Source organism: Delphinapterus leucas, chromosome 6 (assembly GCF_059928025.1).
Source record: "Delphinapterus leucas isolate spDelLeu-1000000601 "Yukka" chromosome 6, BTC_Dleu_Yukka2, whole genome shotgun sequence".
NCBI lineage: Eukaryota > Metazoa > Chordata > Mammalia > Artiodactyla > Monodontidae > Delphinapterus > Delphinapterus leucas.
This window is the reverse complement of record NC_143134.1, coordinates 41,943,532-41,969,958: the sequence shown is the minus strand read 5'-3', so window position 1 is coordinate 41,969,958 and position 26,427 is coordinate 41,943,532. Positions and strand designations below refer to the sequence as shown.

General features: G+C 42.2%; 1 protein-coding gene across 2 annotated transcripts in view; it reads left to right on the top strand.

The window, feature by feature from the left end:
- The first annotated feature begins 11,765 nt into the window (after window positions 1-11,765).
- The window catches only part of NTRK2 (neurotrophic receptor tyrosine kinase 2), a 166,002-nt gene continuing 151,340 nt past the window's right edge, over window positions 11,766-26,427 (top strand). For both annotated transcript variants that reach the window (XM_030759451.2, XM_022558878.2), the window contains exon 1: window positions 11,766-12,331. In XM_030759451.2, the coding sequence (XP_030615311.1) occupies window positions 12,120-12,331 (212 nt within the window). In that variant the 5' untranslated portion in view covers window positions 11,766-12,119. The remainder of the gene's footprint in view (window positions 12,332-26,427) is intronic.

The window sequence follows — 26,427 nt, the reverse complement described above, 5'->3', positions numbered from 1 at the left end:
CCTCACAAAGAGCATCTCTAATTGGAAAGGAGTGTCAGACAACCCTGGTTCAGCCTGATTCTGCCCTGTTGTTCCTCTTTTCTGTTAGGATGCTTCCACTTCAGTCATGGATAATACCATTGTCCTGGTCCTGAGGAAATGTTGCTTGGTTATTATAGGGGTTCCTAGGGCTCAGTGGATGGGGAGGGAAGGTCACTCATGACAAGCCCATGGAAACCCACAAGATTGCCCTGGTTGCAGCACTAGAGATCATACTGGCTAAGTATGGGCTGTTGAGAAGACTGTTATGTATCCTAGACTTCAGAGAATACTTTTTTCTTTTCTTTTCTTTTCTTTTTCTGAGGAAAAAGAGATAAAATTCTTCGACTAGCTGACTCCATAAGAGAATATTAATTTGAGAGAGAAGGGAAGCTCTAAAATATAAAATTCTGACCACATAGGCATGAATGATCCCCATGAGGAAGAAATGAGACCTTAGGTAACTAGGCTGTGGATTTTGGTGTGAAACAAGTTGGAAGGTGAGGTATATAGCCAAGTTTTGAACACAATAGAGCTTCACAAATCTGTGAGAACAGTAGCAGAAGGACTTGAAGCCCAGAATGCATTAAGGTTGTAAAAAAATACAGAGAGCAATAAAAAAGAGCTGTTGGAACCAGGCTTAGAGTACGAAGAAGAAGAATGAAGAGACAAGCTCAGAGCTGGGGCAGATGGTGAGACAGATCATAGAAACAACACAGTATTATTCACCTCTTATTCTGTGTTCTCTGGTGAGAAAAAGGATCTGTACATTGGAAATGGTAGAGGTAATATGGTTAACAAGAATTTGACATCTTAGCTAAGTGAGACCTGAAAGAGATATAACATTTTTAATGTAACATTTTAAACAGCTGCAAAGATGATAAAGGTCATTACTGGACTTATTTATGTCATCAAGGAACAACAGATGGTAATACTTGGGGAGAGATGGTACATTGAAGAAAAGAATAGAAAATGCCTCAGTTATCCAAAAAGGACCAAAAGTGGGTTCCAGAATGTACCTAAATTGCTGTTCATTCTGTCTCTGAGACCAATCCTCCCTTGTCTACTCTACTCTTCTTCTCTTGAAGAAATGTGTCTTTCCACATCAGGGGAAGGGGAATGATTGTATAACTGGCCAGGTGCCATAGCTGGGTTTCACAAGCCTAAGCTATGAAGGAGGAATTACTATCCAAGACAACCCAGTGCCACAAGTACTGAAAGAGCAGTCAAGACAAATTCATTTGAAGAAGCTGATATTTTAATATTGGAGAAACAGGGTATAAGGATGAAAAGGGACCAAAGGAAGAAATGGAGGTATAGGTCACAAAGCCATATGAGTACTTGTTTGACATCAGGTTAGAATGAGGACAGATCTGGAGTTGGCATGAGAGATGAGTTCAAGGGGATTGAAAAAAAAGAAAAAGAAAAAAAACCCCAAACCACAAACAAAACAACAACACCCTCTTCCCCCAAACAAAGAACTAGTAGTAGACTAGTGGGCAATACTAGCTTGGTCTTTATGCAATTGAGTGTGTGGCACATAGGTGGCTCAGGCCAAGGGTCAAGGGAGACATCAGATGGAATTCAGTTTGGTGAATTCTTAGCTGGTTAAATAGACACACTCAATGTAAAGATGAATTAACTAGTTAAGGAATGAATGTCAGCCTAGATAATGTCTCTAGTTGAATGTCTGGACCTGTCATGTTGAATAATTTTTATCAGTGATTTAAATGGATGCATGAAAAGCATATATATTAAAACTGCAGGTGAAAAAATATAGGAAGAACAATGGGGTTGTTGGATGGAAGATTCAAGATTTTGTAAGACTCAAAAAAACTCAATGATCTGGGTCATTGATTCAAAGATAACAGCAATGGGGTTTTTAGGAAGGATAAATGTTGAGTTGATAACTTAAAAACAAAAGTAAATAAAATTTTCCACACCAAAAGAGTAAAAAGAAACAGATAAAAGATATATTGATATATTTTATGTAACCTAATAAATTCAAAATATTATTTCAATATAAAATCAATCAATATAAAATTTTTTGAGATATTTTTCCTTCTTTTCTTTCTTTCTTTTTTTTTTCTTTTTCTTTTTTTTAAACTAAATCTTTACTCTTAAGTGTGTATTTTACACTTACAGCACATTTCATTTTGGACTGGCCGCATTTCATGTACTCAGCCACTCAGGCTACTGGCTACCATATTGGACAGCATGGGTCTAGAAGGATACTGGTCATAAACTATGGACGTTGAAGATCACAACCATGATGTTGAAACCTTTGGAAACAGGTAATAAGAAATGGATAAAGAACCTGGAGATGTTTAAAAAGGACATGAACACTACATTTGAATACTGAAAGGGGTGTGACATGGAGAAGGGGTTTCATCGTTTTTTCTTTTGCAGCTAAGAGGTTAAAACTAAGGAGCAATGGATGAGAATTATTAGGGATGCAGATACAGACTTCCATAAAAATGGAACTTTCTAGTAATTAGAGGTGTGCAAAATGGGATTAACTTTAATTCGACCAACATATATTGAGCTCCATTCAAGGTATTCTGTTAGATGTCAAGGTTACCATGACAAATAAGAGAATTACTTCCCTCAAAGAGTTGGTGACAATTTAATGACTAACTTTAATATAATCTGTAAAGTTCTTATTACTAACGTGCTGATAAGGGAGGGTTGCTGGAAGTGTTCAGGCCGACTTAGAATTGTATCCCCTTGTAGAGAGGATTTCTGCAAATGACTGAGACATTGTACTTTGCCAGTGGATCTCAAACTTGTTTGTGAATCACAGTAAGAAATGCCTTCATAACACAATCCAGTGCACCGCATAATGAAAGAGAGCTTCATGAAATAATATTACCTTTACATGTGTGATATACCTGGATGTTTTGTATTCTAGTATAGCCTAGTCTATTTCATTAGAAATGTCCTCGTCACAACCCACTAAGTTGACTTATTAATGGGTTGCTACTTCAGTTAGAGGAACTTTTAGTTAAGTATCTGTAGAGGTCTGTTATAATTGAATGCTTGTACCTTTTTACCTTTAAGGGTTTTATGGCTCTAAACACTGTTCTTTGCATGGATTGTAATTGCCAGTTGAATTGGAGCCAGGAACTTGACTGCCCTAATAAATCTAGGCTGGGTGGCACAGAAAAGACATACCATAACTTTTTATTGAGGAATAAGTAAATTCCTTTGTAAAAAACAGAGTTCTTTGATGGTGTGATAAGATAGCTCTTGATCAAATAGGACAACACAGGGGCAGGTATGGGTATTGATATAAGACTATTGACATAGACTAGGAAAACAACTTAGAGTTTACCATGAGACCTAGTCAGACTGATGGTTCAAACTTATATTTCAGGGTCATCCAGTTATACATGACTTCAATTTCCTGGAGCTCTGTCAAATATTCTCCATATGCTCTTACCTTTAGGTGTTCGTAAAATCTCCATAAGTCTGTTGACTTAGCGTGTGTTAAGTGTATGACTAAGAGTTAAAAGTGGAAGGTTTGGACACAGGGAAGGAAGGAAGTGGGATGAAATCATGGGTGTGGCTATGGTTCAGGGTGACAGGGCAGCACGGAGCTCACCGACTATGTGGGGAGAGATGGGAAAATGTGAGACCCCCAACTCAGAGTTGGAGGGTGTGAGGTTGAAAACAGTTTGGAAACTTTCTGAACAGCAAAAGAGGGGATTGGGGTGAGAGGGAGTGTGGGGCTGATCATGAATATCAGCCTCTGGCTCCAGTGTTGAAGGTGCTACATCCCCAAACACTTCCCATTTATGGATGCTGTGGTACCTGAAATTCCTTTGGATTATGTCTTCTCCCCAGTGTCCTCTACTAACATACAGATATTCTCGGGAAAGTGAAACATCCAGTGGTGAACATTATTTAGGTTGTAAACATGCTTTAGATTCAGTTCTTTCCACCAAAGGGAGGGACTCTAGAAATAGGGTAACACTGGATCTGAGGGGAAAAGAGGCAGCAAAAAGAGGAAAAGGTGAAAAAAACAAAAGGCATGTGATGGGTAAGGAGGTTACTAATGCCAAAGAAATATTTCACAGGTTTTCTGATCTGTCCTCCTCTTTCTTCAAACAACCTCTCTGATCTTTCTAGGTTACCAATGTTACATTTGGTGTCAATAATTCTCTGCCTTTCTCCATATGCACACACCCACAAAGCACATTATCGGCTTTCTTTGTAGGGTCAGACTATATATTACCATGCGACTTGCCTTATTCACTTAATATACTATGGACAAGCCTCCAGGTCAATGCATATAGTTGTAACTCGTTTTAATTAGGTGTGTAATGTTAAAAAATGGAAGCATTGTAATTTACTGAGTTTCTCTACTATTAATGGCCATTTGGGCTCTTCTAGGTGTGAGCCACTATCTTTTGAATGATGGTTTCCACAAACATTTTTCAAAATGTGAAAACTATTACATTGTAGGTCCCTCTAAAATTAGAACATCACTGAATCTGAGTTTATTAAAAAGTTTCCAGACTTTGTAATTGCTTCCTTAAATTGGAGGTGCTAATAGCATTTCAATGGGAACAAGAAGCTGATGATCTAGGACAGTGTTTCTTCCTTGCTTTTTTTTTTTTTCAAATTTTTATTAAATATTTTTTATTCAGTTTTAAGATCACAGTTAAAGTACTTTAGCATGTTATAGCTTTACAGAGGTATAATTGAAGTATAATAAACTAAACATATTTAAACATACAATTTGATAATATTGAAACCATCACCACAATAAAGATAATGAATACATTCATCACCCTCTAAACTTCCTTGTGTCCCTATTTCATTTCTCCTTCAGGCTCTTCCCTGCCCACTCCTTGCACCTCACTAGCAATCTCTGATTTGTTTTATGTCATGATAGTTTACATTTTCTATAGATTTATAAAAATGGGATCATACTGGGTATACTCTTTGTGTCTGGTTTCTTTCACTTAGCATAATTATTCTGAGATTCATCCATATGGTTGCAGGTATCAATAGTTGATTGCTTTTCATTGTTGAGTGGCATTTCATTGTATGGATATGCCACAATTTGTTTATCCATTTACCTATTGATGAATATTCAAATTGTTTCAGTTTTTGGCTATACAAAAAAAGCTGCATGAATACTCATGTTAAGTTGCTGTGTGGACATATCTCCTCGGTAAGTTCATAGAAGTGGAATGGCTGGGTCACATGGTAGGTGTATGCTTCAATTTTTAAGAAACTGTTCTACTTTTCCAAAGTGGTTGTGTCATTTTACTCTCCTGCCAGCAGTGTATGAGAGTTCCGGTTGCTCCATATTCTCGCCAACACTTGATGTGGTGAGTCTTTTTAATTTTAGCCATTCTAAAATTACAATGAGATGTAGGTATCTCATTGTAGTTTTACTTTGCATTTCCCCAATGACTAATGATGTTGAGCATCTTCTCATGTGCTTATTTGCCACCTGTATACCTTCTTTGGTAAAGTGTAGGTTGAAGTCATTTGCACAGTTTTAAAATTGTTTATTATTATTAAGTTTTGGGAGTTCTTTATAAACTCTCCACAAGCCCTTTATTAGATATATGATTTGCAAATATGTCTCCCAGTTTGGGGCTTTTATTTTCATTCTCTTAAAAGCGTGTTTTGAAGAGCAGAAATTATTAATTTTTATAAAATCCAATTTATCCATTTTTCCTTTTATATATTGTGCTTTATTTCTAAGTATTTTATATTTTATGCTATTGTAATTAGTATTATTTAAAAATTTTAATTCCTTATTTTTTTGTTGCTAGTATATGATACAATTAATTTGTAAATGTTTAACTTGTATCCTGCAAACTTGATAATTCACTTATTAATATGAATAGCTTTTTTGTAGATTCTATTGGATTTTCTATGTAGGAGATCATGTCGTTTGTTTATAAAGGTAGTTTTATTCTTCTTTTCCAATATGGATGGTTTTTATTTATATTTCTTGACTTATTGCACGCACTAGAATCTCTAGCAGAATGTTGAATAGAAATGGTGAAAGTGGATATCCTTGTCTCCTTTTTGATATTTGGGAAAGAGCATTCTGTCTTCCACTTTAAGCATTATGTTAGCTGTAGGGTTCTTTTGTAGATTCTATTTATCAGTTGAGGATATTACCTTTTATTTCTAGTTTGCCAAGAGTTTTCAGGAATAGATGTTGGACTTGGTCAAATACTTTTTCTGTGTCTTTTAAAATGGTGATATAATTTTTAGCTTTTTAGTCTGCAAATACGGTAAATTTCATTGATTGATTTTTAAATATTAAACTAAAATTCATTTGCTTGATCATGATGTTTTTGGATGTATGGTGTTTTGCTGGATTCAATTTGATGAAATTTTGTTTAGAATTTTAGCAGTTATATTCATGAGGGATATTGCTTTGTTGTTTTCTTTTCCTGTAATGTCTTTGTCTGATTTTGGTATCAAGGCAATGCTGGGCTCACAGAATGAGTTGGAAAGTGTTCCTTCCTCTTCATTTTCCTGGTATATTTTGGTACTATTCATTTTCTGGTCTTATTTTTCCTTAATTATTTTGTGGAATTCACCAGTGAAGCCATGTGGGCCTGGAGTTTTCTTATAGGAAGATTTTAAATTATAAATTTAACTTCTGACATAGATACAGGACTGTTCAGGTAACCTATTGCTTCTATAGTGAGCTTTGTTAGCTTTTATCTCTCATTTCATTTAAATTGCCAGCTTTATCTGCATAGCGTTGTTCACAATATTTTCTTATTATTCCTTTAATATCCATAGACTCTCCAGTGTTGTCATTTCTTTCATTCCTGTTATTGATAATTTGTGTCTTCTCTCTTTCATTTCTGGTCAGTCTGGCTAGAGGTTTATCAATTTTACTCATCTTCTCAAAGAATCAGCTTTTGGTTTCATAGATTTTCTCTCTTGTTTTTCTGTTTTTTGTTTTATTGCATTGTTTTCCATTCCTCTCTCCTGTTTACTTTGTGTTTGATTTGTTCTCCTTTTTCTGGTTTCTTAAGGTGGAAATTGAGGTCATTGGTTAGAAACGTTTCTTCTTTTCGGGTATTTAGTGCTATAGAATTCCTCCTAAATACCTGAAGATGCTTTAGTGGCATCCCACAAATTCTTTTTCTAAAAAATTTGTTTAACTTCTGCCTTTTTTTCCAGCTTTATTGAGCACAAATTCTGATATGTGGTATTTTCAGTTTCCCTTCTCCCTGGGACCCTGCTCCCTTTTATCTTTTCTTCCCCTGCCCTCAGGTAGTTTCATTACCTGCATGTGCTAATCAGTACTTTGCTGAATATTTAAGAGGGACCCTCTGCAGACCTCTGGGGTGCTCCCTCACTACATCACTCTCTTCCATGCTACTCTGTCCTTGTGAACTCTGCCCTCCTTGATTTCCCTGGACTCTCAGCTATATCTCGTTAACTCAGGGAGTTGGACTCTGCCTGGGTTCCCTCACCCTGAGCCACAGCCTTCATTGTCTTGTGTCCACTGTCCTGAAAATTGTTGTTTCAGGTGTTTTGTTCAGTGTGTTGTTGGTTTGACTGGGAGGTTAAATGTTCCCTATTACTCCATCTTAGTCAGAAGCAGAAACTGGCAGTATTTCTGTTTCTGTTTTAATAACCCAGTATTGAATGTTAAAATCAATTTATTGTGTTATTACAGGCATTAGAAAATGAAATCGTATAAAATAGAAAACAAAATATCATTGTATTCTATGCATTAAGAGAAAATAAGTTTTGTTTAGTGAAACTTTTTTTTAGTTATATGTATATGTGTATGTGTGCCTTGGATTGTGATATAAAAGGCATTTCTTTCTGTAGGCCATGGTGAAAATAGTTTGAGAAACATTGTTCTAGGTATGTCATGGTCCAGTACAGGCAAGAGTCTGCAATACTTAGTCTCCATCTCTGCCTTGAAGAGTTCATATGATCTAGGGAAAATTATCTCTGTTTTATTTTGTCCACCTGAAAAATGTTCACTATCACCTACAAAGCCATGGTCTGAGAATCCGTGATATCTCTGTGAAATACCTTGTAGGTCTTAAACTGAGATAGATTCATAATTCTATGGGTTGAGAAACAGTTACTGATTGCCCAGTGTGTTTCAGGCACTGTGCATGAAAATGTTGAGGTACCAGCCTTAACCAGAGGGAAGCCTTCCCTGACCTAGTGCCAGAACATACCTGGCCAGTAGAGAAGGCAGAAAGTCAGGCTTCAAGAAATGCTGTGAGTTTTCACAGCACAGGGAAGATTGTGGAGACAGGAAGGAAGGTGTCCAGGGACAATCATTCAGGTAGACTTGCAGGGTTAGAGGTTAAGAAAGTGAGAATGTGGGGACTTCCCTAGTGGTCCAGAGGTTAAGAATCTGCCTTCTTAGCTCCCCGACACGGGCTCCATCCCTGGTCAGGGAACTAAGATCCCACATGTCCTGGGGCAACTAAGCCCACGTGCCACAACCAGAGAGCAGCCCAGCGAGCTGCAAGGAAGAGCTTGCTTCATTGCATGCAGCAATGAAGATCTGGCAGGTGCCAACTAAGACCCGATGCAGACAAATAAACAAATAAATATTTTTTAAAAAAGAAAAGAAAAGAAAAACAAAGAAAGTGAGAATGTGGATGGCCTATTTGAGGAATTTCAACCTCAGTTTATTTCATTAAACACACACGTATATTTTAATACCCACTACATCCTTGAGATGTGTTAATGAAAAAATAAAGATCCTTGCTTTCATGCAGTTTACATTCTACTGGGAGAGATACAATAAATAGTAAATATAATAAGTAAATGATCTGTTAAAAGATGGTAAGTACTATAGAAGAAACAGGGCAGGAAGGGAAGGGTGATTAGAAGTGAGGCCGCCAGTTTTAATTTTAAGTGAGAGAAATTCAGTGGGGGCATATTTAGAATCTAAATATAATAGTATTATATATCTATTATAATACAAATTCTAAAGATATCCCAACATAATTAGAATCTTCTGGTCTGCACACCACTCTAAAACTGTCCTTTGGATGTTGCACTGACAGTTTGCAGCCACTAGGGTGCAAATGGGCCATTTCTGGGAAAAATGGGATGAGAGTGGAGGTGTGAGAGAGATGTGGGTATTTCTGTATACACTCTTCCCCCAGGTGTTCCGCAGGGGCAGCTCCATTAAGGACATCAGCAAGGCAGGAGGAGGAGTGTTATTGTATGACCTGGACCAAGACATTTTTGCCCTTGGCTTCCCTACTTTGGCACATCCTCACCCAGCAGGGGCCGAGCTAGAAATGAACTTCAGTCTGGCCATTCAGCATCCAATGCGTGTCACAGCCGAGTGATGATGGAGAGAGGAAGGCCTACTGGCCTTGTCCTCCCGCCCTGCAACGAGATTTTTGGATGCTGCGCAAGGATTCCCGCTTACACTCAGCGCCCAGGGTCTGTACGAAAAGCCCCACTAAATGCTCTCAGTTCCCTTGTAATATTTAAGGCGTTGCCGAGATGTGAGCATTCACTTTGACGTTCGGGGTTCTCGATCCTTCCCACCCCAAGCATCTTCGGACAGATTGGTGACCATTCTTATCTTTTGGATGAGATCCCATCCCGTCGCCCTTTTTCGCGCGGAGGGCAGCCCGCCTTTTCCCGGGGCGGAAGCTAGGCGAGGACTGGATAGCGGAGCTCGAGTCGGGCAGGGGCGCGCACGCGTCGGGCGCCGCCGGTTGCGCATCTGGAGCCAGAGCGCGCCCCCCGCGCAGTGCCCGGCGCGGCCGCGGCAGTGGGTTGGTGCTCCCAAGCGTGCCGGGCGCTCTCTTCCCGCGCGGGGGCACCAGAGCCCTCGGAAGTGTGAGGCACTGCGGTGCATTTTCCCAGTTCCCTTTCAAATGACTGCGGAAAAACAGACTCTCCGAGCCGCAAATGGGAAGACGGATTCTCAGACAAGGCTTGCGAATGCCCCGCAGCCATCATTTAACTGCGCCCGCAGAGCAGTTACGGTTTGTCACCCGACCCTCCCGGATCGCCTCATTTGTCCCTAGTGAGATCCCGAGGCTCTGCCCGCGCCGGGCTTCTCAGTAGCTGGATGTATGACGTGCTCCGGGCAGCGCGGGCGCAGGGCACGCGTTCGCGCACACCCGCGCACACACGAAAAGGCGCAAGGTACGGCAGGGGAGCAAGGGCTCTGGGTGCCCCGCGTGGGGGTGGGCATCGCGGGGAATGAAGCTAAGATCTGGGAATGGCTTCATCCTGACAGGTTGAAGGATGAGAAAAAATGACGCGGCGCCACACATCGGACAGGCCAGGGTTGCTGCCGCGCATTTAGGGAACCCAATACGCGTCAGGCGCGCTCCCTTTCCCTCACATGTCTCTGTTTCCCGGGCGTGTGATGCCAGAAAACAGCAAGAAAAAGACCCACTTAGAGAGCTAGAGTTGCGTTTGGAGACTCCCCTTCCTCTGCCAAAGCACAAACAGGAAGACCCTCCAAAAACACCGATCCCCAAATAGATTGCCCGGAATGGGGGCGGTTATCCTTGGTTACCAATGCTGGACACGTTTTGGTGTTTACAATATTTATTTATTTTTAGGATAGCTCGTCCTCCCTTTTAGGCAGGATGGGAAAGGAGAATGCAGCCTGGAGGGAGAAGGGAGGGAGGATTCCTATAATAAGAATCAGCGCATTTTTCAGAGCTGAACCGAGACCGGTTTCCATTTCAAAAAAGGAGACGGCCTCTACTGCGTTATTAGAAGAGACCGTGGTGTGTAGGGACTGGGAGGCGTCAGAGCGGAGCAACGGTTCATCTCAGAGGTACCTGGATCTAAATGCACGCACACACAAGCACACACAGGCGCGCGCGTCTATACGGCCGGGCTGTGTGCGGGTGTGCGCGTGTGTGAACTCCCACATGCTGCTGCTGTCTGCTTCTGGCCAGTGGCACCGATGCTTCCCTCCTCTCTGCTCGCCCCCAGATTCCCCTCCTCTCCCTGTTGCTTTTGTCTGGAGGGTGTTATGGGTTTGTGTGTGTATGAGCGTGTGTGTTTTTGGATTTCAGACTAATTTTCTGGAGTTTCTGCCCCTGCTCTGCGTCAGCCCTCACGTCACTTCACCAGCAGTAGCAGAGGCGGCGGCGGCGGCGGCGGCGGCTCCCGGAATTGGGTTGGAGCAGGAGCCTCGCTCGCTCCTTCGCTCGCGCTCTCCGAGCTCCGTGCCCAGCGGCAGGAGGAGCCTGGACCCAGGCGCCGCCGGCGGGCGGTAGGTGCCAGAGCCCGGGTGAGCAGCGCGGACAGTGCCCTCCGTCGTCTCGGCCCTCACTGTCCCCCCGCTGGGGCGGCCGCGGCGGCTCCCCAGGTGGGACGCGCCGCGCCACCTGCCCGCGCCCCCTGCGCCCAGGGGCCGTGGCGGATTCTGCAGCATCATTCGGGAGCCCCGTCGCGGAACCATCGTCCCTGGCAGTCTCCGCGTCTCCCTTTAAAGGGTCCTCCCCCTGGTCCGTGTCATGGAATCCTGTCGCGGGGACCCTTGCCCTATTTCCCCTCCCTCAACCTCAGGCTCAGGGAAAGAGTGAGCACACCGGAGGCCCCGCGGCGTCAGTGCCATCGAGGAGCCAGTTTATTCCTGGGGCCGGAGCTGGGCACTCATCCATCCACAGTCCCCGGCTGGGCTCGGGGTGGGGGTGACGCGAGCGCGGAGGGAGAGTACCCCAATTCGTGGTGTATGGGGTCTTCAGCTCAGTCTTACGCGTGTTTGTTTGTCCTCAGCCCCGAGGTGCGTCCCGGATCTCAGCGCGAGTCTAGCCAGGAGCCTGGGCCCCAGAGCGTCCCGGGAGCGCCGCGGGCCGGTGCTCGGCTCGCCGGGCCATGCAGCGGCGGCCGCGGCGGAGCCCCGAGCGGCGGTAGCGCCCCCTGTGAGGAGGCCCGGGATGCCCTTGCCACTGTGAACGGTGCCGTCCGCCAGGACACGCTCAACCCCGGACACGCTCGGCTCTGCACCCCTGAGACGAGCACCAAGAGGAGACAGCGGCGAGCGGGGCAAAGGCCACCCAGCACCGGCAGGGGAGGCCGACCGGTGCCGCGCAGGGACACGTACTCAGTCTGACTCGGGCTGGCACTGGTGGCTAGGAATGTCGTCCTGGACGAGGTGGCATGGGCCCGCCATGGCGCAGCTCTGGGGCTTCTGCTGGCTGGTCGTGGGCTTCTGGAGGGCCGCTCTTGCCTGTCCCACATCCTGCAAATGCAGCGCCTCTCGGATCTGGTGCAGCGACCCTTTTCCTGGCATCGTGGCATTTCCGAGGCTGGAGTCTACCAGTGCAGACCCCGAGAACATCACCGAAATGTGAGTTGCTGGTGCTTTCCCTCCTTCCTCCTCTCCTGGCCTCTAGGGCCGGGGCTGGCCGGGCGGGTCCGTCCTGGGCATGAGTGTTGTTTCAAGTCTGGGGAGAAGTCAGAGGTGAGAGGTGCAGGGCTGGACCATCTGTCAGTTACCTGTTTCACTGCCTTGGGGCTGCTGACACGAGAAGTGTGACAATTTAAAATGTTCCAAATGTCTACTATATTATATTCCTATGCACTTTATATTTCAAAGCCCTGCTGGGTGTGCTTTAGGCTTTCCATATGCAATAACTTAGTTTTGGATATTTTTGTTTCATAAGGTGCTCTGTGTATATTGTGTTAGGAGAAGTTCCAGTCATATTTATGAGAAAGGAGGTTAAAATAATTAACTTTTGAAAAATCTGTTGAAGGAAGTTAGAGTCCCCCCACTTAGCTTCATTCTTTGAGGTTTGGGGTTCACCAATTTCCCTTTTCATTTTCTATATCAGATTTTGCTTAAGAGATTGCATCCAGAGATGGCCTTGAAAATGATCTGTAAGAGGAGAAGTTCTGAGAGTTGAAATGCACTGGCTCAAAAGAGAAAATGTGATCGTTGGAAGCCTAAAAGCCTGGTCTGATTTAATTTGGACTTGACTTCCCAGAGATATAATTTTGAGACCATTTGGATTATAAATCTTAATCGCCCATTGAATAGTTTCCCAGGACGAAGTTGGATGATAAAGCAGTGTGTAATAATCTGATGAATGCTACCTTTAGCCTGGGACCCCTAGGTCCCTGGAAATGCTTGAGCTTGTCCTGGTCGAATGGAGAAGCAGAATTATGTATTTCTGTCCTCCTATTCTGATGCCTTGTGACAAATCCATTACCAAGTAGGAATTCACCAGTCCTTTCTCCAGCGTGCCCCTGTCCCCTCTATTAGAGATTCCCTGGCCCCCCCCACCACCTCCCAGGGACTTTGCCATTTTATATGTTCCATTGACATGAGACTTTATTCATCCGTATAGAGGCTTATAAGGCCAAGTTTCTCCTGGTTTTCTTGAGGCTCTTTGACACCACGATAGGCAGCCCTGAAAGTAGGGCTTGGGCTGTGGCCTTCCGGTTGGCGAGTGCGCATGCATTTCCCCCCCCCCCCCCACGGATAACGCCCGCCCTGGTTGTGCCAACGTAGTTGATCGAGACAACCTGTTTTTTAATGTAAGTAAGAGACCTTCCCAGTCTCTGTTGTTTGTTCTGCTGGTGATGCTCCTGTTAGAAGGCTCAGGCAGAAGGCAATGACAACAGAACAGAGCAGAAACGTGCCGGCGCAGCAGTGCTGAGACGTGCCGGGAGCAGCCAACTGTCAGGCTGGCTCTGGGATGCTCGGATGGCAATCGTTTTGGCAAGGAGGGCAGAGGCAGGGCTGGAGAGGAAGGGTGGGTAGGGCCCCGACTGCGCTGGCCCTGGCTTGGGCTGGTGGAAGCGTGCCAGGCTGGTCAAAGTGTCCGTGGCCCTCTGTCAGGATCTGTGTCTTTTTCATGAGATGGGGTGTCAGTAGTCAGATGGAGGAAGCCATATGGAATTCAGAGCTCTTTAGACTATTTTGAGGCCATGGGGAGTGTCTGTGTACAGTTCGATGTTGTTTTCTTTTGTGATTGTTTATAAATTCTGTATTAGGTGATAGATACATAATGAAGGAGGAAAACTAGGGCTTATTTTTATTTCATTTTAGTACTTTTTAAGGCCATAATTGGAGGAAAAATAAAACTCTCTTTAAATTTCAAAAATATTACTTTACGCCTTAGCTGCCTGATATATATGAAATTAACAGACTTGAGTAGAGCTTTCATGTATTAGTTCTCACAATTGTTGTTGCTTTTTTATCTGATGGCAGGTTCCTATTTTCAGGCTTAATTTTTTTTTTTTTTTTACATTTACCAAAGCATTTGTCACAGTTATTCATTTAATAATGGCTAATCATAACTCCTAATTTCTACTCATTTTCTTCTTTTGATTTGAAAATCCACTGAGACTGATAGAACGGAGAGGTGTGTAGGCTAAGTGTTCATGATGGAGAATTAGGTTAGAAACATGAGTCAGGCTGATAGGGGTGAACTCTGAGAAAAAGTACTTTTGTCTGCTCATCCCCTCAGCTTTATTTGAGCCTGGGCAGTTTGTGTCCCAGTGTCTTTATCTGTAGAATGTATTGAAATCTTTGTTTGGAGAGCACTTTGTATAATTATTTTGAATCTTGCTGCTTTGATATCAAAGTGACATCAGTGGTAGGGCTTGTTTCACTCTCATCCTTATATGGCACCATCTGTGCTGTCTTTCTTACATATTAATATTTGCTTAAACAGCTTTTAAATTCTCGGCCAGTGGATACCAGCTGCAGTTGAAACCAAATTACACTTTTTTTTTTAACTTTGTTATTAGACCCAATGGTATTCCTAAAATAACCTGTTTTAAAGTTCTAGTTTAATGGAGTTTAGCTGAAATCATATGTTTCTATCTTTTAAAAATAGGACCGATGTAACTAAATAAACCGTGATTAGAACTTGCTGAAACAACAGTTTGCCCTATCATTTAAAAATAGTAAATCTTTTAATATCTATATTTTGGGGGGGGAAAGCACAACCATTGTGCCTTTTAAGGTGCAGAGAGAGCCTGTGGTAGAACATTTTACAAATATATGTATAGACTAATTAAGGGAGAGGATTTTATTTTTTGATTCTATATGCATATTTTAAGCCACGCTGACATTTCGTTTTCAGTCACTGTTTGAACCTATTTTATTAAAAATCTCCCCTTCACAGTGTCTGTCTCATACTCTTTACCCACTAACGTGACCCCTGTCTAGATCTACATCTGTCTATAGATACACATCACAGCTGCCTAACATCACACTGCCAGTATGTGCCAGCTTCTGTTATTTGGAGATGGTTACACCAAAACAGTGCTAAGTTAAATTTACGAACAATACTATTGTCACATATAAATGGGATTCAAGAGTAAAGTCTGTGGTTGGAGTTAGGTAACCAGACCTTTAAGTCTCAGAATGTGGCAAAATGCTTTGCAAAGGACAAGTTCTGTCTCACCTAGTGGTAAGAGGTATGGTTGAAATATAAAATAGGTCATGGATTTGTAAAAATTGTGGTCAGAAACACATGACATAAAGTCTGCCGTATCAGAAGTGTTAAGTATATTCACATGGTTGTGAAAGGGCATTTTTATATTGCCCATATTTTATGAAGACCAGCAATGACCTTTTATTTCTAATTTTCCTTGGTGACATCTGCTGATTTTGGATTAATATTTGGAGACCAGTCTAATATTTTTCCTCTTAGTACAACATAAATAGAATTTGTAGTTTCTGCTGCCAGAGCCTCTGTATGCAATTTATTGTTGGCTTGGTTAAGCAGCTGTAATGTTATGTCATTAACCCATTGATTTTGGCTCTCTCACCTTAGTAAGCTTTTCCATGGCAATTAATTGTACTAAAAAAAATTCTGGATCCATTATAAGGATTCAGTGAAAGGCATCGGATTTTATTACTCTGATATTACTTCTCAGCCCCTCCATTGGGGCTTCTAGAACCTTGAATTGTGCTTTACATGCATTTAAGAACCACAGACTTAAGTTTTGAGTGTGGTTGCATAAGCCACACTGGACTTATTAATAAATAAGGTGGTCTTATTTACATCATTCATTATTCAATACAACTTGCAAGCTGGAGTTGAAAGCATGTTGTCTTCCTGGTGAAGGTATTTACAGAATTCAGCTCAGCACAACCATTTGAAATCTTCTTAGTTTCATATCTTCTATCTCTACATCGAGGAGGTTTTTATTACATTGGGTAAAACAACTGAAAGATCCCCTGACCTTCTGACCTTACTTTCTTCCACCTCCCCCTTTCCATCACCTCTCATTGACTATAAAGGAAAATGTGTTTGATTTTTTTTTCTTCTCCGAAAAGTGATATTTCCTTATGGGAATTCGGAGCACTAGAGTTAAGAGAAGAGCCTGGGTTATATGCTATTAGAAGCAAGTAATGGGAAGTTGAGATGATGTGGTCATAGCTCTCCAGCACTGTGTTTAGTTCTGTTTAAGATCTTTCACTGTTCCTATCCCGTAAACCTCTGTTTGTGTTTTTTCAATATTCCCTTGTAAAGACATTTTCTAAGCCAAAAAGTTGGCTGAGCAGCTGAGAGTTGAGGTCCCTTTCTCCTCAGGAACATTCTGTATGATTTCTTTGACTATCTCTAGGTCATAGGGCTATAAAACCTAGAGTTTTTATTTAGCTGGGGAAAGGGAATTGAATTTCTTTTCTTTTTCTGTTTTAGGTTTCTTTTTCTTCTTTTCTTTCTTTCTTTCTCTCTCTCTCTCTCTCTCTCTCTCTCTCTTTCTTTCTTTCTTTCTTTCTTTTTTCTCCCTTGCTTCCTTCTTTCCTTTCCTTTTTTTTTTTTTAACCTTTGGCACCAAGCAAGTGCCTCCTGTTTTAACTCATTGCTCATCTTGCCTGTTAGGAAGAGAAACATTATCAAGCCATTACTGAATATCATACCCTGACATTATCCCTCCAACTAACTTTACCACTTCTCTAGAGACCTTCTTATAGGTTCAAAAGCTGTGGGGTAGAATGTGGCATTGAACCTGCTGCTCCTTAGAGCAATACCGAGTTTTGGTTCTTCTTAGTGTTTACAAATCAATTGGGTGATTTGGGGGAGTGGTTATTTAGACAGGGCGATGTTTTTCTCGTTTGATGTGTGTGAGAGAAAGAAAGGGATAGAAAAAACCTGAGCCTTGCGTTATTAATAGTTGATTGATCATTGTCATAATCTATTTGGTCTAAGTCTTTAAAACACAAATCTCACTACCCAGGTGGCAGAGATCTGAGCTCTGCAGTGGTCTGATAATTTTAGCTCCATATTTGATTTCTTTATTTTTATTTTTTAACATCTTTATTGGAGTATAATTGCTTTACAACAGTGTGTTAGTTTCTGCTGTATAACAAAGTGAATCAGCTATACATATATGTACATCCCCATATCTCCTCCCTCTTGCATCTCCCTCCCACTCTCCCTATCCCACCCCTCTAGGTGGTCACAAAGCACTGAGCTGACCTCCCTGTGCTATGTGGCTGCTTCCCACTAGCTACCTATTTTACATTTGGTAGTGTATATATGTCCATGCCACTCTCTCACTTCATCCCAGCTTACCCTTCCCCCTCCCTGTGTCCAGATCCCACATAATCAGGATGCCTTCTCACCACTCACTTTGCTCTCTGGGCTGTCCAAAGGACTGGGAAGTCATAAATATTCATCTCAGAGATGAAGGAGTGAATGAATGCATGTGTTTGTTCTAAAGCTGGGAAGAAAAATAACGCATAGGTACTAAGCTTACATATTTCCAAAGAACTCCGTATGTTACAGAAAGCTTGAGTCAGGAGTTACCTGATCTTGAAACAGCTCCTTAATGTCTCTGGGCCTGAGCTTGTCAGATGTAAACCTAGGGCTTTGGGTTCCATGCTCTGATTCTGAAGCTCCACAAAGCTTTCGTTCAGGAGAAAGTGCAGGTTATACATCAGCTATCAAGTAATAGTGGTGCTGTGTGCTCAGAGCCCAGCAGTGAGAGAATCTGAGGACTTTTAGTGTCATCATGTCCTATGTGCATGTTTTCAGTATCTGCTCTGAATTCTCCAAACCATCCATGTCTTTTAAAAAATTTTTATTTTTAAATACGCAGACGTGGAGAATGGACTTGAGGACACGGGGAAGGGGAAGTTGTAAGCTGGGGTGAAGTGAGAGAGTAGCATGGATATGTATATTCTACCAAATGTAAAATAGATAGCTAGTGGGAAGCAGCCACATAGCACAGGGAGATCAGCTTGGTGCTTTGTGACCACCTAGAGGGGTGGGATAGGGAGGGTGGGAGGGAGACGCAAGAGGGAGGGGATATGGGCATATATGTATACATATAGCTGATTCAGTTTGTTATAGAGCAGAAACTGACACAACATGATAAAGCAATTATACTCCAGTAAAGATGTTAAAAATTTTTATTTTTGATTATTTTTATTAGAATATAGTTGATTTACAATGTTGTGTTAGTTTCAGGTGTACAGAAAAGTGAATCTGTTATACATATACATATATCCACTTATTTTTAAGATTCTTTTCCCATATAGGTTATTTCAGAGTACATCCATGTCTTTTTAAATGTGAGCTGCTCAGAAGACTCGTGGCATGTTAGTGCTGGGCTGATGAGACCAAGGTCACAGGGTCACTTAAAATCAGGATCACGGGAAAAAAGGGGCCTTAGAAATGCTTTGCTCCAACCTCCTCTGCATGAACAAGGGGCAGTGAAGAGAGTCGCTTTTAAGGCCACGGTGCATTAAAGACATCGTGGGGCCTAGAAGCTTCCTCCTGGCATCCCGAAATGCCAAGGTCCTCACTTTAGGATACCTCCCCTCTGTTCTGTGTCCTTGGACTGGTCCTGACTCCAGCTCACCATCTGAGAAGCATCAGAGATGTGCAGACAAGCTTGGTCTGGCTACGTCCACGTGAACCCGTCTCCACTGGAGACAAAGCAGTTTAAAAGTTCATGAGCTCCTGATCCCAAAGCAATCACTTGATCTTTACATGGGAAGAAATACATTTTTTTTGTTTACTTTACTGTGAGTGTGTTGGTTTGTTTTAATTTTAAGTCTTCCTCTTCTGTAAAGTAATGCATACACAAAAGTCAGGCTACAGAGAAAAGCCTTCATGAGTTGGCTGCAGTGAGGGACGCTGACCTTGCACCTGCTGGACCATCTTGGTAGGTTGGGATAGGAGGGAGGGCAGAGCAGACAGAGCAGAATGGAGGCTGCTGCCCTGGAGTCCTTGCCACAGTCGGGGTGGTTATGTACGTGGAGGAACCCACAGCCCTGTGTACAAAGTCTGTCTTAGCTCCCATGGAAGCCCTGTGGCCAGAGAGTACTATTATTTCCAGCCTTCTCTTTTCCCCTGACTTCTCACTGCCCCAAGATTGATGGCTGAGCCAGTGAACAAGCTTAAGGAGTATGGACTCACGTTCAGAATTCATTCTGCTACCATTTTGTATGCTGTATGCAGCCTGCACTAAGGCTTTTCCAGTTATGAGCACACTTCTGAGACATGCACAATACCGCTGGTTTCATGCAGGGCTTCTCCCCAAGGGGCCTGGAAAGCACTTGACAGACATCTGCTTATTTAGGTTTAAAACCTCGCTCTGAAGTAGGTGGGAAGGTCCTGACAGCCTCGGAGGGACTGTCAGGTTGATTGGCTTGCCCAGGGCTCTCTGGTCAAGCAGAGAATAATTCAGGAGAGAATTTTACCCAGTGTCTCGCTTAGGGCTTTGTCTGCTCAGCCCCACCTGCCCAAATTTCGCCTTGAGAGTACAAGCAATTTTAGGAGGAGTAGATATTCAAATGTTCACAAGTTAAACAGCATGGCAACGGGAAGGAGGTGGACTGAGGCTTCATCCATGTCTTTTCCCTTCTACCATCATCTCCTCCTTTGTAACCTGTTATACTATTAGAAAATAAATGATTTGTATGTCCTTGGGAATATGGCATCTTCTAGTATAGGGTAAAAATTTTAATAATCACACATCATTTACAGTTCCCTTTTTTACTGCAAAGAATGACCTATTGCTATCTAGTACCCCACCCTTTCCTGTAATCTTCATATCCCAATAATTTCTTGGACAGACAGACACCCCCACACACACCAGAATTCTATTTATGTTTGTACCATGTGTCTATGAATATATACATATATGTATAAAACTCTACTAGATGTGGTCCTTTCGACTTAATTATCTTGAATTGTACAATTTTTCTAACAATTTAGGATTTACTTCCTTAAACCATCCAGACTTTAAAAAAATTGAGATAGAATAGACTTACAACACTACATTAGTTTTAGGCATGCAACATAATGATTCAATATTTGCATATTTTGCAAAATGATCACCACAGTAAATCTAGTTAACATCCATCAGCACACAGTTAGCACATTTTTTTTCGTGTGATGAGAATTTTGAAGATCTACTCTCTTAGCAAGTTTCAAATATATAATACAGTCTTGTTGATTATAGTCACCATGCTGTACATTACATCCCCACCCAGACTTTTTAAAAATTTGTTTTAATCATTCTGCATTTCTCTCGATGAGGACCTGACAGGAAGTCTTCTCTAGGTTAAATATGTGAGCTTTAGAGCAGCGAGTCCGTTAGCTGACCTGGCTACTCAGAAACCCATGTGTCTGTGCTCTTTGATCAGTCCTCAACAGAAACAAAAATTTTATTTCAGTGAAGTATTTTTGAACAGTTCTACAATAGTGTCATTTAAACCAAAAGACATTAAAATTTTGGTTTTCGACCTCTGAAATACGGTGCACTTTAAAAGGTGGGTTCTTCTAAACTCTAATCTTTGTCATAAAAGTTGTTTCTGCTTCGTGTGCCCTGGAGTTCCCTGCTGTGAGGTGGTAGAGGGGTCTGGGCCCAAATTCTCTGACTGTGGCTCGCAGTGGGGACAGCTCGCTTCCCTTCTTGAGCCTGGGCTTACTTACCATTCACTCCCGGGGCCGGGGAGTGGTGGGCCACAGAGCTTGACACGGTGGCCACTAAGTTCTCTGGCAAGGCATGGTAGAAAAACAAGCACCTCTCTCCAAACAACCCAACCAACCAACCAACCACATACCCTTTTTGGTCTGCTTTCAGCTTTACTTCACAGCCCTTCTGCTGTCACCCTGAACTCAGAGTGTCACGGGGGATTTTGCTTCTGGCGTGTTGTCCTTGCAGTCTAGGTTTGGCCTTCTCCCTCTGTGACCCTTCAGTCTCCTTCCTCTGTTTCTGGTGATGTTTCTTATCCCCCTCCCCGCTGCCCCCAACGCGCACACACAGACACAGACACATACACACACACGCTCAGGCAGGTGCTTGGCTGCAAAGCCCCTTTCGTGGATTGTGAAGAAATCTTGGGTTACAGGACCTGTGGGTCATCACCATGGCTCCACCTGAACCTGGCCTGCTAAGGTTAATGTAGTCAGAGAGGCAGCAGCGTAAAGGAACCTGGTGTAACTGAAGGGGACCTGGATGGGGAGATGGGAGTGGGGGTTCATATCCACACTCTCACAGCATCAGAACCTGGGATCCTGGGTGAGCCATTTAATCTCACCAGCCAGTCCCCTAATCCTGAAACAGAAGGTTGGGATTCAGATGGACTCTAATTTCTGAAAGGTTCTGTGGTTCTGAATCAGTCAGTCATGGGCACCAGTGTTTCCTTTTCTGTCCTGGAATTCGCCCTTGCCTCCTCCCCTGGGCCAGCCCAGAGCTTGCTCGAGTCCTCCTGGTGGCTTAAACAACAGAGTCCTCTCAGTGAGTTTCTCCAAGTCCACCTCTGTAGCTCAGGTCAGATGGCTTTGCAGGGTACCTGCTCCCTGCCAACCTGGATGGCAGTGCTCCTAAGGTTTCCCACTCATTGAAACAAACATTTTCTTGATAGTTTTCTTAACGTCTACTCTCTACCTGCACTTTTAGGTAATTGCATCAGCTAATCCATATGTTCACATGTGATCGGAACACCCGCCACTCTGGTGTGTCCTGACCTTTTCAGCCCACTCTTGGTCCATTCCTGTGGGTGGTGCTCTGGAGGGATCTCTTACTGGCTTGCCTCTTTGCCAGTCTCCATCTTCTATGACCCCCCAAAGCAGGAATGTGCACTGAAATGAAATCTCATCTTCCTGCCCCCATCAACTTTTCCTTTCCTTCTGGCTGGAATATGTTTCCCGATTGTCATTTGGGCTGCCTGCCATCTAATTCAAGCTTCATGCAAACATTAGTTCAGTTCAACTAGTGTTTATTGAGGACATTAGTGATGCTACAGACAAATAAAGTACTTTATGGAAGCAAGAAGCCCCTGAGTAGTTTATATCTAGTGGGAGAGACAGATCTAATTTTAATATAATGTGATAAGGACAGTCAGTGCACATGAGGCTAAAACCCACATTTATATGGTGATTGTTTCAGCTTCAGCCAGACGTGGGGCCAATCACAAAGGGTGCTCCCTTTCAAATGTGCATACTTTACACTGTTAATAGTGGGAGCCCTAGACATGTAGACTGGATGTGAGCAATCCCCATTTCTACTTCCTATGATGGCAGTAACCCAGGTGAGTTTGGTTATTCTTTCTCTGTCAATATTTGTGATGTTCTTGTGGCCTCATCCACTTATATTCCATTTGAACAAACTGCCTGTATCTGAAATGAACCTTTTTCTTCCAGTAGACGGGAAGGGCTGGAGCGCCTTTGGCTGAAACTAATCACTCCACCTCTATTACAGATCCCATCCCCTTAGACTTTTCTCTGTTGATGACTATCCTTCTCTCATCTGTATTTTCAGTCTCTTTCTCTTGTCAACATCAGAATTTAAGCAGGACCAGGTCCCTTACATCTTAGAAAAGTTTTCCTTTAGCTCTGTCCCCTCTCCTTCCATTTCCCTTTAGTCTCGGCCCTTTCCTCTCTTCCTTCCAATCCCGATCTTAGAAGACTGGGCTGTATTCGTTGTGTCTGTTTCCTCCCCTCCCAATCCAGTCTCAGCCCACTGCTTCATCAAACTTGCTCTGCCTTCCCCAAAGACCTTCACAGGACTAAATCCAAGGCGTATATCTTTGTCCTTCTCTTATTTGCTTCTTAGCAGAACTTGGCCTCATTTCTCACTCTCCCTGAAGCATCCTTTTTCTTTGGCCTTGGTGTCAATGAACTTTCCTTGTTTTCTTCCTATCCCTCTGGCTAGGGAGAGTCTTCTTACTTAAGGGCTTCCTTTTCTCTGCTTCTCTCCTAAAAGTTAATGCCTCTTTGGCTTCGTTCCTAGGGCTGCTTCTTTTCCTGGGATATGTCATCCTCACCTATGACTTCCATTGCCTTCTGCATACTGTTTATGTCCTAATAATCATCCCCATCAACTATCAGGGATGACCTTTGGGTCGTCTGCCTACTGAACATCGCTCCTGGATATGTCATAGTGCATCACGCTCGACATTTCCAAATTAAATCATCATGGTCACCCCAAACGATCTCCAGTGTTCCCTATGTTAATGGATGGCACCACTGCCCACTTGGTCAAAAGGTTTTGCATGTCCAGAACCTTGGCTTCTTCCTCTCTTTAACCCCTGTATTCACTCAATTATCAAGTTTTGCCAATTCACTTCTCTAAATATTTCTTAAATTTGTCCAATTCTTTTTATCTCTACTGCCCACATTCATTCTCTCGTTTATTCTTCCTTCCAACAGATATTAACTGGGATCTGCTCTGTGTCATGCTAAGTACTTGGGATCTGGTCGAAAGAAAGACTGACCTGATTTCTTCTCCTTACCAAGCTTGCAGTCTGGGAGGGGAAATGAACATCAAACAAGTACTTACATAACCAAAAAGTTAATTCATTCCACTGTCATTTTTGCCTACAATGCTGCAATGGCTTCCTACATGGCATCCTGGTCTCCAGTCTTGCCCCCTCTCTACCCATATACCACACTGCGCTAGAGTGGTCTTTCCAAAATGCTATCTTATGTCACTGCTTCTAATTGCCCCATGGCTCCCCATGTCTCTTAAAATAAAGTCCAAAGGTATTTTTTTTTTCAGGTTAAAACAAAACCAAATCAAACCAGATTGTCAGTATATCGCTATATAGCAAAGCATGTAACTATCACATAGACCCGAATAAACAGATCAACGTAACAGTTGCTTTCTACACTAGCAGATCTATAATGGAGAACAAATTATAACTGGAAGCTTGCTTGGTGATCTTGGAATTAGAGCAAGGGCACATAATTCTGCATTTAAAATGTTAAATGGCATTAAGCTAAGCTTGCCTGAGACATCTATCTCCATAATGGGAGAGCCTTCACAAAAGGGAATGCAGAACTTGAAGTACTTTGGCCCAGACCTGTGTCCCCTGGATCGACACTCCTTTCTCTCTCCTTCATTCACTGCCAGGCACCAATTCTGATTGACACATTCTTTCTTTAGAAAGGTTAGTGCCTTTAGCCAAGACTTCCTCAAGCCTGGGAGCCTTTCTGAGTCTTTAAAGTGATTTTGCACATTTTTTCTGTGAAATGCATTAACTTTATTGTATGGAATTTTATTAGTAATTAGTTTTTTTTTAAAAAGTAATATTTGAATGTGATAAAACATATGATCAGTATAAAGAAGTGTATCATGAGAAGTTAGTCTCCAACCTGCTAATCCCTCAGCCTCTCTCTCCAGTAGAAACTTTGATTTTAGTTTGTGTGTCTGCTTCTAGAAATAGTCTACTCATAACATAAGTATGTGAGTATGTGTATATATATATATATATATATATACACACAATTTTTATGCAAATGAGGGGCATGCTATAGTGTTCTACATCTTGGTGTTTTTTTTACTTAACAGCATATCTTAAAAATGTTTCTGTATCCGCATATGTACTCAAACCTTTTTTTTTTTTCACAGCCACACATTACCCATTGAATGAATAGGTTTCATTTAACTCACCTCCAGTTGAACAACCTTGTGCTCAAGTTCTTGCACACGTGCATGATTTTCCTAGAATTTGAATTGCAGGGACATTTGCAAGACATTTGTGATTTGATAGATATTGCCAAGTTGTCCGGCAAAAAGATCACACCATTTTATTCTCCCACCCAAACTGGAAGCACCTCTTTTTCTACAGCCAAGCCAATGCTGTTTGTTATCAAACCTCTTGACCTTTGTCAATCATATTCTTGGGAAATAGCATCTCATCATTGTTTTATTTCACAGTTCTGTAATTATGATCTAGGTTAAAAATCTTTTTATATACATGTGAGCCATTTGTATTTCTTTTCCTGTGAACTATGTATCCCTTAACCATTTTCTTTTTTCTTTTTTTTTTTGGCGTTACGCGGGCCCCACACTGCTGTGGCCCCTCCCATTGCGGAGCACAGGCTCCGGACGCACAGGCTCAGCGGCCATGGCTCACGGGCCCAGCCGCTCCGCGGCATGTGGGATCTTCCTGGACCGGGGCACAAACCCGTGTCCCCTGCATCGGCAGGGGGACTCTCAACCACTGCGCCACCAGGGAAGCCCCCATTTGCTTTTTCTATTGGTTTGGTGACCTTTTCAAAAAATTGATTCCTAAAATCTATTTAACAATAAGAAAAATTTATGCTTTGTTTAATGTTTTGCTTGTCTTCTGATGTTGATTATAGTTCTTTTTTTGGTAACGCAGAATTAAATGTTTTTGTAGTAAAATTTATTTTTTCCTTATGGCTTCTGTATTGTAAATGTAGCTAAAAAGAGTCTTCCCTTCTATAAGAGATTAAAATAAGTCTCCTATATTTTCTTCTGTTACCTTTACTGTTTCATGCTTCTGTATTTAAAGCTTTGCTCTATCTGGAGTTTTAAAATATAAGAAGTGAAGTAGCAAAAAAAATTGTTTTATATTTTTTCAAGAGCTAATCAGCCCATCAGGTCTCTTGACACCATTGATTATATAATTCGAACTTTCCCTCACTAATTTAAAATAACAATTTGATTAAGTATGAAGATCATCTTTGTATTTTGGCCTATTTTGACATCTGTCCTCTTCTGTTAATCAGTTTGTCTGTTTACATGCTAGCACTAAACTTTTTATCTCCTAAAGTTTTGTATACATATATATAAATTTTTCTACCTGAAGTATTAGTCTTACTCATCAATTACCTTCAGAATTTTCAAGAGTATTCTTGCATGATAATTTTTTCCATATGAATTTTAGGAACTGCTTGCCTAGCTCCCCCCGCATGATATTGATGTTCTAAATTAGGGTAACATTATATTTATATATTAAAAACTCACAATTTCTTAACAAGTCTTAAAAGCCTTGCATCCTCAAATTCAAACCCATTTCTCTAGCCTAATTTTTGCCTCTCCCTCTTTAATACGATGATGCAGCCTCCTTGAGTTTTAAATTCCCCTATGGAGCTCTAGTCTCCCAGGCTTCACACTGGCTGTTCTCTCTGCCAGGAACACCATTTTCATGGCTTCTGCCTCCGGCTAACTTCCTCTGCCTCTCCACCTCTGGGCTATGTGTCTCTTCTGTGT